This window comes from Squalius cephalus, assembly GCF_949319135.1.
Source record: "Squalius cephalus genome assembly, chromosome: 25".
NCBI classification, from domain to species: domain Eukaryota; kingdom Metazoa; phylum Chordata; class Actinopteri; order Cypriniformes; family Leuciscidae; genus Squalius; species Squalius cephalus.
The window spans coordinates 29,967,512-29,985,281 of NC_137146.1; the positions used below are offsets into that span (position 1 = coordinate 29,967,512).

The window sequence follows — 17,770 nt, forward strand, 5'->3', positions numbered from 1 at the left end:
ATCTCAGAATAAACCCCTTCAGGAGTGTGTGTGTGTGTGTGTGTGTGTGTGTGTGTGTGTGTGTGTGTGTGTGTGTGTGTGATATCAGAATAAACCGCTTCAGGCTGATGAAGACCTGATCCTGATCCCCCTGTCAGGTTTATTCTGAGATAACAACCGGCCGGATATATATTATCTCTTACTTAACGTATGAACCTTATTGCAAAGTCTTACCAATATTTTGGTGGTTTTAGCAAAACATTGTGTGAAAGAACTGAAATAGTTATTACATTTCAGCTTTCATATGATAAAAAATACAGATATATTATTTATTTATCAAAAAATTAAAAGATTTAATGAATCTAATTAATATTAACTCATATTAGCATCACAAAAAACAGTGTTATTATAGTTAACTTAAAACTAAGTTTGTTACATTAAATAAATGAAATGTTAAACCTAAACTTGTTTTATTTCAGTGATGTTAAAATAGCATTGAAACAAAGTAATTCTCATGCAAAAAAAAAGCCAACAGATGTTGAATCGGATGATTGTTGAAAGGAATATATTAAATGCATTGCTGACCTGACATAATGTACAAAGCCTTTCACAAGCATCTCAGATATGCAAATGCAACTTGGCTCTGCAGTTTGAGTCGGACCTTAAGGCCTTAATTTAATACGTTTGTTCTCATGATCTTAAGTTCTAGTGGGTCAAAAGGAAAAACACACAAAGAGGAGATGTTCATTTGTGCTCTAGAAATCAGTGTCGTAATGCATAACACAGAATCCAAACCTTTTAATGTGATTTGCGTAATCAAATGAAAGACATGCAACCATTACTCAGTATTAATGCACTTGATGTGTGAAGACCAAACTCAACTGTGCACATAATATCTGTTCCAGTGTTGAACTATGATCACAAGTTCATAATCAGATAATGTGGCTCTAAAACACATTCATTCTTTAACATTTGGATACACAGTAATAACAATAAACACTTTATATATGTGAAGCTTTACAAACAAGAATGCCATTCTCTACTTTTCAGAATTCACTGCCGTTAATGTTACATGATCTATATGTTTACATTACAGTGCAAAGTGGTCTAACTAATCATTTTATACATTATAGTTACTTTCCCGAAACGAGTGATGACTAAATGAGACACGGTTAGAGTCCATTTAAAATAAGCAAATTTTATAGATAATAATCTTAAATATGTAATTGCACTGTAACAAGGACACCTTAAAATAAAGTGCAACCCAAATCAGTAAATACGTTAAACACACATCTCTATGAATATGAATGAAATCACAATGATTTATTACGTATACATCAATCAACATCATCAACTCTTTGCTAGTTCATTGCGTGTACCATATCCACCATCTCCAGTCTCTCTCAAGAGAGCGTTCTGCTGCTCCCGCTGAGGAAAGTTTGGCTCGATAAACACGAAACTTGATTCTTCAACGCTTCTCGAACATGGTTCTGGAACTTTATTCCCAGAAAGGTGTAAAAAACGGGGTTGATGCAGAAATAAAGGCGAGCGACGTTCGCGGTGATGTACTCGGCGTACGGAAGCACACTGTCACACTCTTTAGGATCTCGGTTCTCGTTGATCATGAGTATGATGTTATACGGGCTCCAGAAAGAGAAAAACATCAGGACTATCACGAAGATGAGGCGTACCGTGCGATGTTTCCCGATCATCCGCGTGGCCATGACTGTTAGCGTGATCCTGAAGTAGCAGTAGATGAACACCATCAACGGGAAGAGGAAGAACAGGACGAACTGCTTGTAGAGGCCGAAGACTTTCCACGGGGATTCGCTCGAGTATTCGCACATGAACCCGTACTTCGGATACTCTTCAACGGTGAAATAGATCATGGGATCGAGGCTAGCGAGAAGGCTAACGCACCAGACCACTGAAGACAAAGCCACGGCGTAGCAGGTTCTGCGCTGTTTGCTAGCGGCCACACAGTGGACCACGGCCAGGTATCGGTCGAACGCCATGAGAGTCAGAAAGAGGATGGAACTGTAAAAACCCAGACAATCTGCGCTGACCACCAGCTTACACAGAGCTTCTCCGAAGATCCACTGGTCCGAGTGGTGGACGGCCTGGAACGGCAGCGTGAGCGTGAAGATGATGTTGGACGCCACCAGGTTGATGAGGAATATATTGGTGACCGTGTTCAGCTTCTCGAACTTGTATAGGATGAACAGAACGACTCCGTTTCCCAGAATGCTGAGGATGAAGATGATGTAGTAGAACGGTGGAAGAAAGCGTCTGGCGAAGTCGTTGATGTCGATGGGGTTGCACACGTATCCAACGTCCGCTGTCATGTCCTCGTAGTTGTAGTCTGTTGTATCGGTGGGCGTTTCCATCGCCATGGTGACAGGCTCCATCTGCAGGATTAAGCGGGATTATTCGAGTGAAAGACTGGAGAAATCGGTAACACTATAATAATGCTCCGTCATTCATAAGCAACTCTGCAGGACTATTTTTTTGGTATTCTATACACAAGATAAAACATTACTTGATTACAGTTTCATCGTCTCTAAATGAACCCAAAAGCACTCAGATCATGAACAATTTGCACGACCCACAAACATTTTAACCGTAATTCATGTTTTCTTTTAATTTCAAGTAATGCACTCGTTCTTTCTTTTTTCCCCATTCTTGTTTATTTGACTGTCTAGCCCTATTCGGACGGGATTAACTTTACCAGGGTAGATGGAGTAATGTGATTTACCACAGGACGTCTGTAATATTAATGGCCAATTCGCACGGGATCAGAGATCTCAGTAAAACCAGCAGAAGTGTGAGAGTAACTCGATTTGCACACCGCCGTCACTCCTGCCCTCATGTGTGTGTTACGCTGCTTCCTGATATCACGTGCGCAAACACATATTAACCTATATTTATATATATATAATGTCCGGTTGAACGATGCATTAATGAACTTCAGATTGGATTGTGTTGGTAATAGGCACTAACCTCTAACAAGTGCTGTCGATCTCCTCTCTGATCTGAATGGTGTGTGTGAAACTCTTGAGTTTTGCCACAGACTCGTCTCAGCGTCTAGAACGCAACTGATGCTTTTTCATGCGTCTCCATACTTGAAAAAACACGGAAAACTACTTTTAAACAGGAAATGATGGAATATTTACGTACATGTTTACAGCGGGTCTATTCGCACGGGATTAGTATTACCTGAGGTCATTTTTCCGGACCTTTTTACTGAAGATAAAAGTCTCCGTAATCTTTACTGACATTGATCTCTCAGATGCACATTCGGACGGGACTAAAATCATGGAGAAGCTCTGGGAATGATGACTTATTTACTCCACCTCTCCATGTTACACTCGTCCCGTCCGGATAGGGCTCTTTCTCTCTTGGTGAAGTGTTTTCTTTTACTATTCTTTAAATTTGTGTTATTCTTAACAATTATCATTGTGTTTTAATTTTGTTGTTTCACACTGTAAACTGAATGTTGAAATAAAGCATTAAAAAATAAATAGAAAATAAATAATGAAGGACTGAGTAGTAACTCTTCAGCTACTATTAACTAATATGGAAACAAGCTTAACTAACCAGTAATATCGAATTTAGGACTAAGATAGTTCCTTATTAGGTAATCAATAATTATTTAATGAGATTGGCCTCATTAAGAACTAATAGGTAATTATGACAAATTATAAAGAATTACTAATTAATTACTAATCGCAACATTAACTTGTCTGAGATGTTAGCAATTATCTTTTTTTTAATGCTCAACGTGGTCATAAAATGCATAACTAATTACTCAATTACCTCACTCTTCAATGACTAGTGATCTGGACCATTATTTTAATTAGTGATGCATTTTATGATCACTTTGAGACTGATTAAGGCTCAGAAACACGAAAAAAAACACTTTTGTCAGTTAGTTAATAGTTATTAATGAGGCTAATCCCATTAAGTAATTATTGATTACCTAATAAGGAATTATCTCCTAAATCCAATATTACTTACTGGTTAGTTAAGCTTGTTTCTATATTAGTTAATAGTAGCTGAAGAGTTAATGTAGAACTACTCATTAGTCCTGCATTACTTCCCGCATGGTTACTTATTAATAACTTAATAACATTAATAAAATTATTATAAAGGGTTACCAATTAATCATTCAAATTATGAATTTTACACTTACCCTAATACACCGAAGGAAGCGAGCAGGAACAGGGGATGTGTGTTTGTTTGCTGAATCATGTCTTCAAATAATTCATCCTTCCTTTTTATGTGATGACATCAGAATTACTCAAGATCCACACCCACATCGTACAAGATCGTAGTCATGAAACCACAGATTGTGTTACCTTTTATTTGAACAAAGCCATTCTCAGCAAATCACACAGATTTTTCAAAGACAAATTAGACTTGCATAATTTAGGATTTTCCCAGAATCCCTGCAGCTTCTAAATTAAAACAACAAAACACTCGGGATACAGTTCTGTGGAATTCCAGCACTCATTTCTGACTAGTTTTAAAATGTACAGACGTTAACCTTCAACGAGTGAATAAAACAACAGATTAGAATAGAATGTTAGAGTAAAAGATTATATAAGTGGAAAATGTGTAATATATAAATTTAGAAAGAGCAACATTTTTGAACAATGAAAGATTTCACTGGAAAAATCCTTATGTGACAAGCAGTTTGCATGGATTCAAAAATAAATGTAAAATATTTAAAATAATTACATCTGTCAAATTTGTCTCTCATACCTTACACATCTTAAATATGTTACTGCCAAAAGAGAAATTCATGAGTTCTTGAACACACAAAATGGAATAAATAGTTTTGATTGAATGGTTCGTATTCCTTTTATTTAATGGAATAATAATCAGAGTTTTGAGTGAATTTACCTTCCCTTCAGGCAGTGTAGATCATATAAAAAGTATGCACATACGTAAATAATATAAATTATTAATAGTCAGCTATTTAAACTACAATTATTAATTCAGTGAAATGATGATGGCTGTCGTGTCTTTAAAAAAAAAACCGTCCAATCAAAATATTGTCAGGAAAATCAAGACATACTTTTGTCAAAAACAAACAGAAACAGTTTCCCCATTATTATAAATGCATGTCTATGAAATAATAAAGGCTCTTTATTCCTATCTTTATCTTCCTTAAGCACCAAATGACGAACAAACTAATGTTTTTCAGTTCTGCATCTCAGATCATGGTGCAATAGTCCCTTGTTTGGCAACAAAACAGCCATTTACTTTATATTTAATATTCATAAGTAATGGTGATACATATTAATGTTAATTGCTATGTTTATGACATTTTAATATCTATCCACTTGCAGTATTATTTCACAAATGACCTTATGAGCATGTGTTAATGGTGTTCACGAAACCCGCTGTGGACTGAAAGGCAGGATTATAAATCTATGATTCATCTAAAGGCCACTTCTGTTTCATTGCACCATCGCAGTGCACAGTCCGAAGCCACGTCTGTAGACTCCTCTGGGTTTACTACGGCAGCCCGAGAGCTGAGTGTGTGTGTGTGTGTGTGTGTGTGTGTGCGCGCGTGTGTGTGTCAGAACTCAGGCCCTTTCCTGTAGTGCTCGTCCCTGAGGTTATAGGATTGGTAGCAGATGGACATGTCACACACACCGGTCGGCCCCTGAGGACCCGCTTTCCCTGGAACGCCTGGAGTCCCGGGTTTACCCGTTATTCCCGGAGGACCCGGAGCACCCACGCCATCACTGCCGCGAGGACCCTGGATCCCTGTGGATGATGTTGAGGGACACAAGGCTCATTCCATGTGTGCCAGAGAGATTGTGTACATGTGCACGACAAATCACTCGTAAAACACACGTTATGAGGCGAATATGATTAAAACAATTTAACTAATACATATCATCAATTGATTTATTACATTATGAATTGCACTCCCAATTTTTTTTTTATTTTTTATTATGAATAATGTTTAAATATGCAAATGAGGTATTATCTAATTATTTCATTTCATTTATGAGCTGTTGCCCAAAGTGCCTCACAGTCAGTAAAAAAACATTAATTAAATATCCACTAATTTGCATACATTTCCAGAACAGATATCTGAACATTGAGTAAAGCCAGATTCAAAATTCTTGTTTCGTCTCGTTGATTAGAGTTAACGGTCTCTGTTTATGTAAATCAGAAAATATTGTCAACCGACAGAAAACAAATACATTTCCGTCATGCTTCAGGAATTCAATAGTTATATATCTAGGTGAGTGAAATATGAGCAAACAGCTCAGCAAAACCCTCAGAATATAGATATGAACAGGGCTGCGTTCTCTTAGCGCGCTGCGAAGACTCTAAAGGTTTAACTTAAGTAAAGGTTTAGCATTGCTAGCGTGTTCCCCGAACCATCCCTTAGGAATCTGCTTAAGATATTCCTTCTTCCGTGCGACCCGATGCTGAATCTGCTGATATCGACGGCTCGGGAATCAATCATTCACTCGGGCAGGGGCGTATTCTCTGCGTTATGTGAGAAAGCGGAGTTCTTCATAAAGTAATCACTTCAGAAATAGTGGAAACTGTATTTATTAGGATTAATTAACTATAGCCTAGCCTACATGTTTTAAAACGGTGTTATATATTGCTGCCACAATAATGGCCCATTACAACTGTTTACGTGCTTTTGTTCTTTCTCCTTTTTGTTCGCTGAGGTGGAGCTGTGATGAAACATTGCTCTTGTAAATACTTTCCACCATTTCAGTATCCTAATAAAAGTGTACATCGTACGTACAGTGCTCGACAGATTTAAACAGTGAATTTTGAAGTGATTTCTTCTTGTAAACTCAGAGATGTGGATTCAGACGCTGGTGTTCGTCAATCTGACAGTGCTTTCACCGGCCTTTGGAAGGCTCCGCCGGCGCCGTCTTTCACTTAGCACAACTATCCGCTGTATCGCTGCCATAGCTTGAGCAATCATTCACAATCATTCCCTTTAAATAGACTCCTAAGCCTTCACTGCCTCATGGTTTGCCAGCTGATATACCTCTGGTTAATATAATTAAAAAGCCAACAACAATCAGTGTAATTACAATTTTATCCTGTGCATGAAAGCACTTGAATTAGCCTAATTGAAGACTGGGTGTATTAACTAGAATTATATTCTATACTGAGATGTAAAGATGTTTTCTGCAGTGGTGGCCTCCTGTTAACAGTGATAAGAGTCCAGACCAGCCGTCCGAACGAACGTATGACTTACAGAAGGGAAACTTAACTAACAGTGTTTCGGGAAACATGATACGGCACAGCTTAAGGTGTAACTGAAGAACGACAGCGTTTAGACGGTTTCAGCGCAGAACTGTAAAGTCGGAGGTAATAAGGGCTGCTGACTGATATGTGTTGTAATTGAAATCTACTGATGCAAAGAGATAAAGTGCGACACATTCTGAAACTAATATAACATTTCTGAAATACATAACTCAGACAGTCTCTGATGACAGATCGCTCTACATTGTAATGTGGGCTGCTTTGAAACGATGTATTCTGAACTGAACTGCATAAATTAAACACTTAAATGTGTATTTTTGGATGTTTTCTTTTCTCTACTCTGAAACAACATGATATGAAAAGTCAAATAGCCCAGAATCTCACAAATGACCGGTGCATGAAAAGCATGTCTTTGCCTGCAGTGTTGTGTCATAATCATGCAGTAATGTGACTGTACCCGTGTCTCCGGGGGGCCCTGGGTATCCCGGTCTGCTCTCTCCTTTACTGCCCTTAAACCCCCGAGGGCCCGTGTCCCCTAAAACAGTGACAAACATATTATGCAATTAAAACCCAAAGCCAAAGTCATTTAGATGATTTTGGCGTGGTATAGGCGGAGATCTCGTCACCTTTGACCCCTGGCGGCCCCTGGACCCCCGGGGGCCCTGAGTATCCCTGAGCCCCGTGTCTGCCGGGATAACCTGGGGTCCCGCTGGAGCCCTTGGGCCCTGGAGGCCCGGGCTGTCCCGGGGGCCCTTTAATGCTCTCGCAGGGCTCACAGCGCTGAGGGCCCATCGTCTGCAGGAGCCGGGCCAGCTCGACTGAGGAACACACACATGCTTTACTGAGGGGACATCTCACTTTTACTGTGAAAACACACCATCACTTCCTCCAGTAATATCTCGTCATCAAAGAAAAGGCATTTAAAGTCGGCATCTATCTGTATTCATATGCATCTTATTGGACTGTAAGTGGTTCATGCATGCATGTTTTGTTTTAAAAAGCAAAAAAAAAAGAAAAAAAGATTTGTCATAATTATGACATTAAAAGTCAACATTATGGCATGCTGATTTTAAGTCATAAATCTGACATTAAAAGGTCAAAATTATGGAAGAAAAGGTCAATTATGACATACTAAAATGAAATTATGGGCCCTATCTTGCACCCAGCGCAATTGACTTTGTACAGCGACGCATGTATCATTCCTATTTTGCACCCGCGCAAAGCGGACTTTTCCCTCCACAGACGCACGTCGGTTAACTAAGAAATACACTTGCGCTCCCGGGGCGGTTCAGCGAAAAGAGGAGGCGTGTTCCGGCGCAAACGTTCCCTCATACTATTTTACAGGTTTAGAAAACAATTCCGCCACTGACCGAAAAAAAAATAGTTTAAAGTCAGTGGTGCGTTGCGCATGTTATTCAGATGCTATTTTAAGGGCTCATGCTTGGCCATAATCAATGTAGCGTGTGCACAACGCACATACACTTTTATTCTCTCATCTACACAGACGCAGCAGTTCTCATTTTTGCAAATCATACATTATTACAATAGATAGATAGATAGATAGACAGTTTATTATAAAAGCATACATCAAGCTTACACATTTACCCAAATTATCATACGCCTGTTTAAGCGAAGCTAATCTGGGTGTGTTTCTCCATCCCCAATGTCACTTCTCTGTGTTTTACGGCCCTGACGAGAGCGTCGGTCTCCTCGGCTGTGAACCGCTCCTGGCAAATCCGCCGTTATAATAGCAATCCGCCATGGAACAAGCGCGCCTGCTCTTAAAGGGAATGTGAGATGTCGCTCTGATTGGTTTATTTCACGTTAAGCCCAAACCACACCTATGAATAATGAAGCGACTTCAGACCAACACATTTTAGATTTGCACCGAGACCCGCCCACAAAGTTACTTGCGTTTCGCGCTTGATACTTGCGTTTCAGATCGTTAAAATAGGGCCCTGAGACTTAAAGTCATTATGACATTAAAAAGTTGAAATGAAAAAAAAAAAACATAAAAAAGGTCGAATTTTATCAAAACATTTTGACTTTTATCTTTGTCATAGTTTTTACTTTTTATGCCAACATTTGACTTTTTATTTCATAATTATGACTTAGTATATCAATTTCGAATTTTCAACTTCATAATTATGACTTATGTCAATTTCGAATTTTCAACCTCATAATTATGACTTAGTATATCATAATTCTGATTTACCAAAGCATGGTTATTTCTTCCTCACGTTGCAGAAATGGCTGACCTCTTTAATTCAAAGCACACTGTAAAAACTGTGATAGCTCAGCAAGTCTCCGTAACAAAAACTCCTTTCCAGTGAACTCTGCTTTTATCTAACAGCTTTGATTGTACGCCGCACGCTATCCTCGGCTCTTCCCACACCAGCGTGTTGAGTTGAGAGAGAGAAAGGAGAGTAGAAGGACCTTGACGAAGGTCAGATACTCACTCCTCAGAACGTCTCCGCAGAGCTTCACTAAATGCTCCTCTGAGGGAGGCTTGCCCTGAAACACACATCCACACACTCGTTAGACGGAGTCTGCGCATGAAAAACACACACCGCTTTCAAAGAACCTCAGTTACACAGTCTTGACCCGAGGCCGTGTGTTTCCTTCACGGATCCGCCGAAATGATGCGTTCTGACATCATCGCCTCGGCCCGAGGTTTGTTTAGCATCTGTTTATTTCTTATGAAAGGAAATATCTGGTGGCTATAACAAAGATTTTAATTGCTAGTTGTGAGAAAAGCAGGAACACTCACAGGCTTCCCTGGAAATCCCGGAGCGCCGGGTTGTCCCGGAAAACCGTCCTGTCCCGGGAATCCTCTCGCTCCGATCACACCGATGTGACCCACGTCTCCCTTCGACCCGTCGTGACCTCTGACCCCGGTCTCGCCCACCGAACCTTTCTGGTGGATTAATCACATGATCGACACGTGTATCAGCCTATAGCCACGCATTCCTGCATGTGTATTCTTCATGAGTGAGATTCATCAAATTAAAATCAAAATCATGACGTGGCCTTGCTGCACATTAAATCAACGTAGAGTTGAAATGCATTGATTATAACCGGATCTCCACTTTCTAATATGTTTCTGTGCAGGATTATCCTATATTGGACAATATAATTAGAATAAAAATAAGTGAATACATTTGTTATTACTGTAGTGTAATATGCAGTGTTATTGTAGAGTTATTTATACTATCTAGTAATAATTTTCAGTTTTTTATTTTCAGTTTTTTAATTTCATTTTAAAGTAAATTTGTTATGTACTTTTGTCGTTTTATTAGTGTATGTATATATAATTACTAAAACAAAAAATACAAAAGTACTAAAATTACTAAATCAAATCTGAATATAAAGATACATATATATCTTTATATTCAGTTTTGTTTTAGTAATTTTTGTATTTTTTATTTCAGTTGGGTGCCAAGGTAATTTTTTTAACGTTTTTTTTTTTTTATATCTATATTTTATTTTACTTTTTATCAGTTAATGAGAAGTATTTTTAATAGTTTTACATAACTAACAATGAACAATTCATTTGTTACAGTATTTATTAATCTTTCTTTATATTAGTTAGTAAAGATGCAACTGTTCATTGTTAGTCCATTACAGAATATGAAGAGATACAACATTATTACATTTGACTTTAATGATGTATTAGTAAATGTTGAAATTGACATTAGCAAAGATTAATAAATGCTTTAGAATGATTTTGTATTGTTAGTTGGAAATGTTAATGCAAACATCCTGATGTAAAATAGCTTCAGTTCAAGGAGACTGAAACACAATCAGGAAGCGTGTTGTTGTTGTTAAGCAGGAATATGAAATGTTAAAGATTAAATCACAATCACAATATTTGTCCAAATAATCAAACGGTGCAGCTCTAGTGTGGAGTAAACACACAGAACGGACATATTTAATAAACCTCTCTGGAGGAAAAATGCATTCTGTTAACGTGATTTGCATTTACGTCTGGAAACTGATTTGCCCACAAGCATGAAATAATAAACACACAGGAACAATCCTCAAGTCTCCACAGGCCAGCGCTGGAGCAGAACTGAAGCTGTCGGAGGAAAGGCTTTGAGAACCGATCGTGATCCGGGTGTGACGTGAGCAGGAATGCTGTAATGGGACTGAAGTGTGTAATTCTACAAACCTCTCCTTTGCTTCCCCTCGGCCCGACGGCACCCTGTTCAGAAAGAGGAAACGTTATGATCAAATCAGCGGATCTGAATCCTCACAGCGAATGAAGGAAGAGACTGAATCACGCAGACCGAAGTTTGACACTTCTTAAAGAAGAGTGTTTCGGACTACTATACTCGCTTACAGTGAAGTACTGAGTAATACTAATGAACTACATGTACTTACTATAGGGTCAGGGTTAGGATGAGTGTTGGGTTTAGGGTTAAATGCATGTAATTGTGCAGAATTTATAGTTATTACTACAGTATCTACATGTAACATGTGTAATAATGACACTGTAAAATAAAGTGTAACCCACTTCTGTCTACAAGCTCATACAAGCAGTGAAGAAGCTCAGCATACACACTCCTAACACATCTACATCTTCTCAGCTTCATCATTATAAAGCACTATTGCACAGACACAAATATTGCTCTGATCGTACATATACGTTTTATAATCAGTTCTATATTCCCTCTTAAATGGCTTTGATGTTTGGCCTTTATTATGTTATTTTAGAATGATGATTCATAACTCATGTTTGCGTCTGGCATTGTTCTCTGATACAAACGGTTTGTGAGTCAATGTCTGTTGCTAAAGTTTTTACCCAGAAATCAGGAGTGTGTTCTGCAAATTCTAGAATGATTCAACAGGATAAAAGAATCTGAATGTTGCAGTTCAGTTTAAGAGGCAGTGTTCACTCTTATATAGAGTTCCTTCGGGCGCTTCATTTCAGTGCTTCCCAAAACGGGATCATTTTTATGGATTTACTTTGAATGAATTCATTTTATATTCATTTCTTTTTAATCTTGATTATATTTTATGAATTAAACAGCTTGCAAACATAATGTGCCACTAGAATGTGAACACGCAATTGTTTAAAACATTTCTCCTTATATAGAACATTTTTGCCAGTTCTGTGTTATCAAACATGTATTCATTATTTCAGTGAGCTCATTGTGTCTGCCTTAAATTATTATATTGTTTAAATTAATACATTTTTAGCTAACTGTGATTTGTGTATGTACATTTCTGAAATGCATAACTCAGACAGTCTCCTCTGATTACAGATCACTGTAAACTGTATTGTGGAAAGCGCTATACAAATAAATGTGAATTGAACCTTATAGAACCTTATAGAACTTGTAGAACCTCATAGAACCTTATAGAACTTATAGAACCTTATAGAACTTACAGAACCTTAGATATTCACTTCAAGCACTTATAGAGCGTTTGAGGCATGAAACGGTTCAGAGATTAAGAAGCGGCTCAGATCAGATGAGCTGGAAGAGGAATTCGCTGAACTGAAGTTCAAATGAATTCAGACAGCAGAGGATGTTTTGCAATATAGATAATTACATCATAAACCTTTCTGGAAATATTTCAGAACAATAAATGCAATACACAATACATATTACATCACCAAAACAATGAAGTGAATTATTAAAAAGTACACTTATTGCAAGTGCATTTCTTTGATTTCATTCCATTCATATTTGCATCATATTTCTGCTTGCAACCTCATTTCATATACAATTCTGAATGATAAAGTCATTAAATGATGGCTTCAGCTGGAAGTTTAATAATTACATTCATTTGTACACTCTTAGAAAAACAAGTTCAATGGGGTTCTATAAGTTATATAAGGTTATATAAGGTTGTATAAGTTCTATAAGGTTGTATAAGTTCTATAAGTTCTATAAGGTTTTATAAGTTCTATAAGGTTCTATAAGTTCTATAAGGTTTTATAAGTTCTATAAGGTTCTATGAGGTTCTATGAGGTTCTATAAGTTCTATAAGGTTCTATAAGGCATATAAGTTCTATAAGGTTGTATAAGTTGTATAAGGTTCTGTAAGTTCTATAAGTTCTATACGGTTCTATAAGGTTCTATGAGGTTCTATAAGTTCTATAAGGTTCTATAAGGTTCTATAAGGTTCCATAAGTTGTATAAGTTATATAAGGTTCTATGAGGTTCTATAGGGTTCTATGAGGTTCTATAAGTTCTACAAAGTTCTATAAGGTTCTACAAGTTCTATAAGGTTGTATAAGTTCTATAAGGTTCCATAAGTGCAGTGCAGGGCTATAAGAGGTGGTGCCCCCTGGTGGATGAAGGTGTTTCAACACTTACTGAAAAGCCAGGAATCCCAGGAAAGCCTTTGCTGCCTCTTTCCCCCTGCATGTGAATAAGAGCGGGTCTGTGTTAGCAGGGGTCTTCATCTCTGAAAGGTTATATTAGCATTCAAAATCAACGGGTGGTTCTTATAACCTTTACAAGACTGTGTCACATCCCGTTTACTGACAGAGACTGAGCTAACCACACTTAGGGTGATGTTCCCTACGGAGATTATTACGGTTAAGTACACAAATTACACTGCAGCTGCAAGCAAAGATATTAGACTAATGTAATATAATATTTTAATATGCACAATTTTAGGGCTTTTAAATGATCAACTTTGCTGTCACACTCTGTCCAGTCCTTCTGTGTCTGACTGAGAGTGAGTCTGTTAGTGTGACTGTGCAAGCGTCCTTCAGCTCGAGCTCCACGAGTCTGACATGATTTTATCAAGGAAACGTGAGAATAACTTTGATAGTGTTAGTAATATTTCGGCTGGACTGAAGCAGCTTTACTGGATTATCCAGACATCATTTATTAGAAAAATCACGAGTATCAGATATGATCATCAGGCTTTTGATGAAGGTTTATTAGTTCATCTCTCGATCATCACAGTATTGCATTGGATTATATGATTTAAACTACAGAGCTTTGATCATAAATCTGAGCATTTAAATATCATCTTACTAAGACATATTTTTGGCAGATATTGATACTTACTGTATATGCATTTTATGTAAGTATCTGCTTTACTTTACTATTTGCTAAATTTCCTCTTAACTTAACAGGGTTTTAAAGTGATAAAGTTAAACGTTTCCACCAAAAATCCCCACTAAATCTATTATTATCAGAGCCGATCAGCCCTATACGCACACTACTCAAGTTGCGTAGGGCCCCGCAAATTACTCAAGGCCCCGCCTCCCCCTCGTGTCAAAGCGTGTCAATCAAAGTTTACAATATCGATGAGAAAATTAAAGGACAAGTTCGGTATTTTACACTTAAAGCCCTGTTTACAGATCGTTTCTGATGAAATAGAATGGTTAAGATTAAATTTTGGACAAATGCTGCTGTCCCGAGAATTTTAGGTTTCTTTCGCTTTCCCCCCCACCAGTAGACTGGGTGTATAGGTGCACTGGAACACTCCTTCCTAAAACACATTAAATTTTCGTTTACAAAGACGTGAAACTCACCGAGTGGTCAGGGGTGTTCACTGATATACTCACACAAAAATCGCTGCAAAAGATGCTTTCCAACAGGTGTTTTACCATTCGTTGTAAAACTGTGGACCTATTTTTCCAAACGTCTCACACCCGTAGATTCTTCCGTTGAGAGCTTGAATAATAGACACTCCAGCCCAGTTGGTGGCGATAATGCACCTTTGCAAGCAAACCACTGGCATTTCATTGTTTGCGATCCGCCTTTAAAAAAATAAAAAAAAAAAAACAAGAAGAAGAAGAAGAAGAAGAAGAAGAAAACAACCCCTGAACCCCATTTCAGTTTCCGGCGCGGAGTAATACCGTACCTCACAGCACATCCAATGCAAGTCAATGGAGGAGACAAAAACTACGATAAAACCTGTTGGAAAGCATCTTTTGCAGCGATTTTTGTGTGAGTATATCAGTGAACACCCCTGACCACTCGGTGAGTTTCACGTCTTTGTAAACGAAAGTTTAATGTGTTTTAGGAAGGAGTGTTCCAGTGCACCTATACACCCATTCTACTGGTGGGGGGAAAGCGAAAGAAACCTAAAATTCTCAGGACAGCAGCATTTGTCCAAAATGTAATCTTAACCATTCTATTTCATCAGAAACGATCTGTAAACAGGGCTTTAAGTGTAAAATACCGAACTTGTCCTTTAAGTGTAAAATACCGAACTTCTCCTTTAAGCGGAACTATCCTTCTGGTCACGAAAAGAGAGAGAAAAACACCATGAGAGTGAATTGCGGGAACAGCAATCAGGTAACGTAGTTCTCTCCTCTCCAAGTTTGATGTCAGCAAAGAACAGTAAAGTTAAGTTGATGTTCATCTTTACCCAGCTGGGCAGTGCATATTTTGGTCTTTCTGCGCCTTGCTTACACTTCCAGGGCTGTGTTCTGTGACTTTGTTCCTGACACAAAAAAATAGTGCGAGTGAAATACAACGTTTACGTTTGATAAACGACTAAGGGCAATGGTGTTTGTTTATAAACTGCAGCTCGGAAAAGATAACCGCGTCGCGCGTTAACATGCGTTCATATGCGCGTGCACGAAATGCAACTCGCACTTTCCAGCAAAACATCTGTGGGGACCAGTACAATACGGGCGCGATGGCACTCCTCATCATAGCGCACATACTTTTAAAACAAGACAATGATTATCTAGTCTCCTAATGATTATAAAGTCAGTTTAGTTACAACTCTGCAATAAAGCAAGATGGAAAGCAATGTACTGACATTGACTAGTGATTTATAGGCTATATTGCATTTAAAATGTTGATTGGCTGGACATATTGGTCAATATGGATGCACATCCCTCAGTAAATAATTACCATCAAGTATCAAGTATTGCGTTTATCATTTAAAACACAGTGACATGCTATGACAAGCCATTTTAGCTTTTATTAATTCACAGGATGCATTTTTGATATCAATAATTAAATTTATACAATTCAAAATTCTTGATATCAAGAATGTACTTTTTCTAGTAACAATGTCTATTTTTGATATCAGGAATTTCATTTTCATTAGTACTAGTTACTGGGGTTTCAGGTGTGACTTTTGTGTGGCAATGGCAACTGGTTTACATGGGTCAGGTAGGAGGGCCCCTTAACAGAGTTTTGCTTAGGGCCCCAGGGAGGTCAGGATCGGCTCTGATTATTATGCTTTGAAAACATCAAGGTTAGAGATTAACCTGAATTTGTGTTGAAACCAAACCCACACCTTTGATAAATCACAAACAGCATTAGTACAAAAGCACTTTTTAAAAAGTGCAGAACTGTGGAGGGATCTGTACCTGAATGCCTTTGGGTCCCGATTCTCCTCTCTCTCCCTGAAGAACAGAAATATCAGCTTACTTTACCTCTCAGCAACAGGAGAATAGTGTCAAACACCGAATTAAATTAGCAGAAAACCTGCATATCAAACATATATTCAGTCATTAGCAGAAACTTTATCCAAAGTGACTTACTGGACATTAGATTTGCACTGCCACCTCTCATACGCCACTTAATACTGCATATATGAATATGCTGGTTTCTAGCTAATCATTAGCTGGATCAAACTGGTTTAGGTGGATGACCAGAGCTGGGGAAACCAGATCATACCGGCTTAAACTAGTTCAGCTGAACAAGTTTACCACATCCTAAAGCACAGTTACCACATTATATATATGCATAATATATATACTCAGGGTGCGATTTGCCGGGGGGGATGCGTGGGATTTCCCCCGTTCTGGTCAATGTATCCCTGGCTCTGCTTAATTATTTTTTATCCCCAGTGGGGATAAATTTATCCCCCCCTCAAAGTGATCAGTGCTACTACACTAGTGGCGAGACGGATCAAAAAACTTATCACGGATCCGTGGTTTGATTAAAGTCAATTTTATTTTAAAATGCTACTTTGGCTGGCTCTGATATAGCTGCCGCAGCCTCTCTGTTGCTCAATGTCCCGCCCACAGCGCTATCTGATTGGTTACACCTCACGAGTAATAGCCTATCAACACTTGCGAGACGGTTGCAGGTCCGTTGGGCAGTGGAGCTGTGTGTCGAAAGGAAGGCATATTCAAAGTAATATGCTGAATAATATTCAGCATATTACTGAAGCGGGAATAAACATCACAGTCTGATTATCTGTTTCTATGATGACAAGCAGAGTTAGTGTCCCAGTCACACCACTGAGAATGGCCGAAGTTACATAGGCCTACGGTGTTTCACTCAATTGAGGCTAAGCGAAATAAAAAAAATAAAAATAAAGCTAAAGCAAAGGTTTTTTGATTACTCACACACTCTTTAGAGTCTGGCGCGAGTGATTTCAATGTTAAGTCAATGTAAAGACGCGTTTACGCGCGTCTAGTGGTCCTGCGGCACGAATGAGGCGTTTAGCGCGGCGCGGGCGCCACGTCCAGTTCGCGAGAATGAGGCGAACTGACTAACACAGATAATGCATAGATGTCTTTTCTATCATTTTACTGTAGCTCAGCATCGCGATGTAAAGTTAACGTTATTACTTTAACAGCAACAGTAAA

The 17,770-nt window shown here is 38.4% G+C and overlaps 2 protein-coding genes across 3 annotated transcripts in view; both read right to left on the reverse strand.

Moving 5' to 3' along the window:
• Positions 1-724: 724 nt before the first annotated feature.
• On the reverse strand, positions 725-4,303 carry LOC307153791 (C-C chemokine receptor type 4-like). 2 transcript variants are annotated; one of them, XM_079863465.1, is made up of 3 exons: positions 4,172-4,303; positions 2,980-3,100; positions 725-2,387 (listed from the first exon to the last, which is right to left on the reverse strand). In XM_079863465.1, exon 3 carries the CDS (start codon positions 2,385-2,387, stop codon positions 1,383-1,385), a length of 1,005 nt encoding a protein of 334 aa, XP_079719591.1. In that variant the 5' UTR covers positions 2,980-3,100; positions 4,172-4,303; the 3' UTR covers positions 725-1,382. The 2 variants fall into 2 exon arrangements, with proteins under 2 accessions (XP_079719591.1, XP_079719592.1); XM_079863466.1 differs by lacking the exon at positions 2,980-3,100 and having other exon boundaries at positions 4,172-4,230.
• A 23-nt stretch (positions 4,304-4,326) lies between these two features.
• The window catches only part of LOC307153874 (uncharacterized protein), a 139,263-nt gene continuing 125,819 nt past the window's right edge, over positions 4,327-17,770 (reverse strand). The window contains exons 24-31 of the mRNA XM_079863627.1: positions 16,541-16,576; positions 13,566-13,610; positions 11,411-11,443; positions 10,010-10,156; positions 9,699-9,753; positions 7,866-8,057; positions 7,697-7,774; positions 4,327-5,757 (exon numbers count right to left, since the gene is read on the reverse strand). Coding sequence (XP_079719753.1) covers positions 5,567-5,757; positions 7,697-7,774; positions 7,866-8,057; positions 9,699-9,753; positions 10,010-10,156; positions 11,411-11,443; positions 13,566-13,610; positions 16,541-16,576 — 777 coding nt within the window. The 3' untranslated portion in view covers positions 4,327-5,566. The remainder of the gene's footprint in view (positions 5,758-7,696; positions 7,775-7,865; positions 8,058-9,698; positions 9,754-10,009; positions 10,157-11,410; positions 11,444-13,565; positions 13,611-16,540; positions 16,577-17,770) is intronic.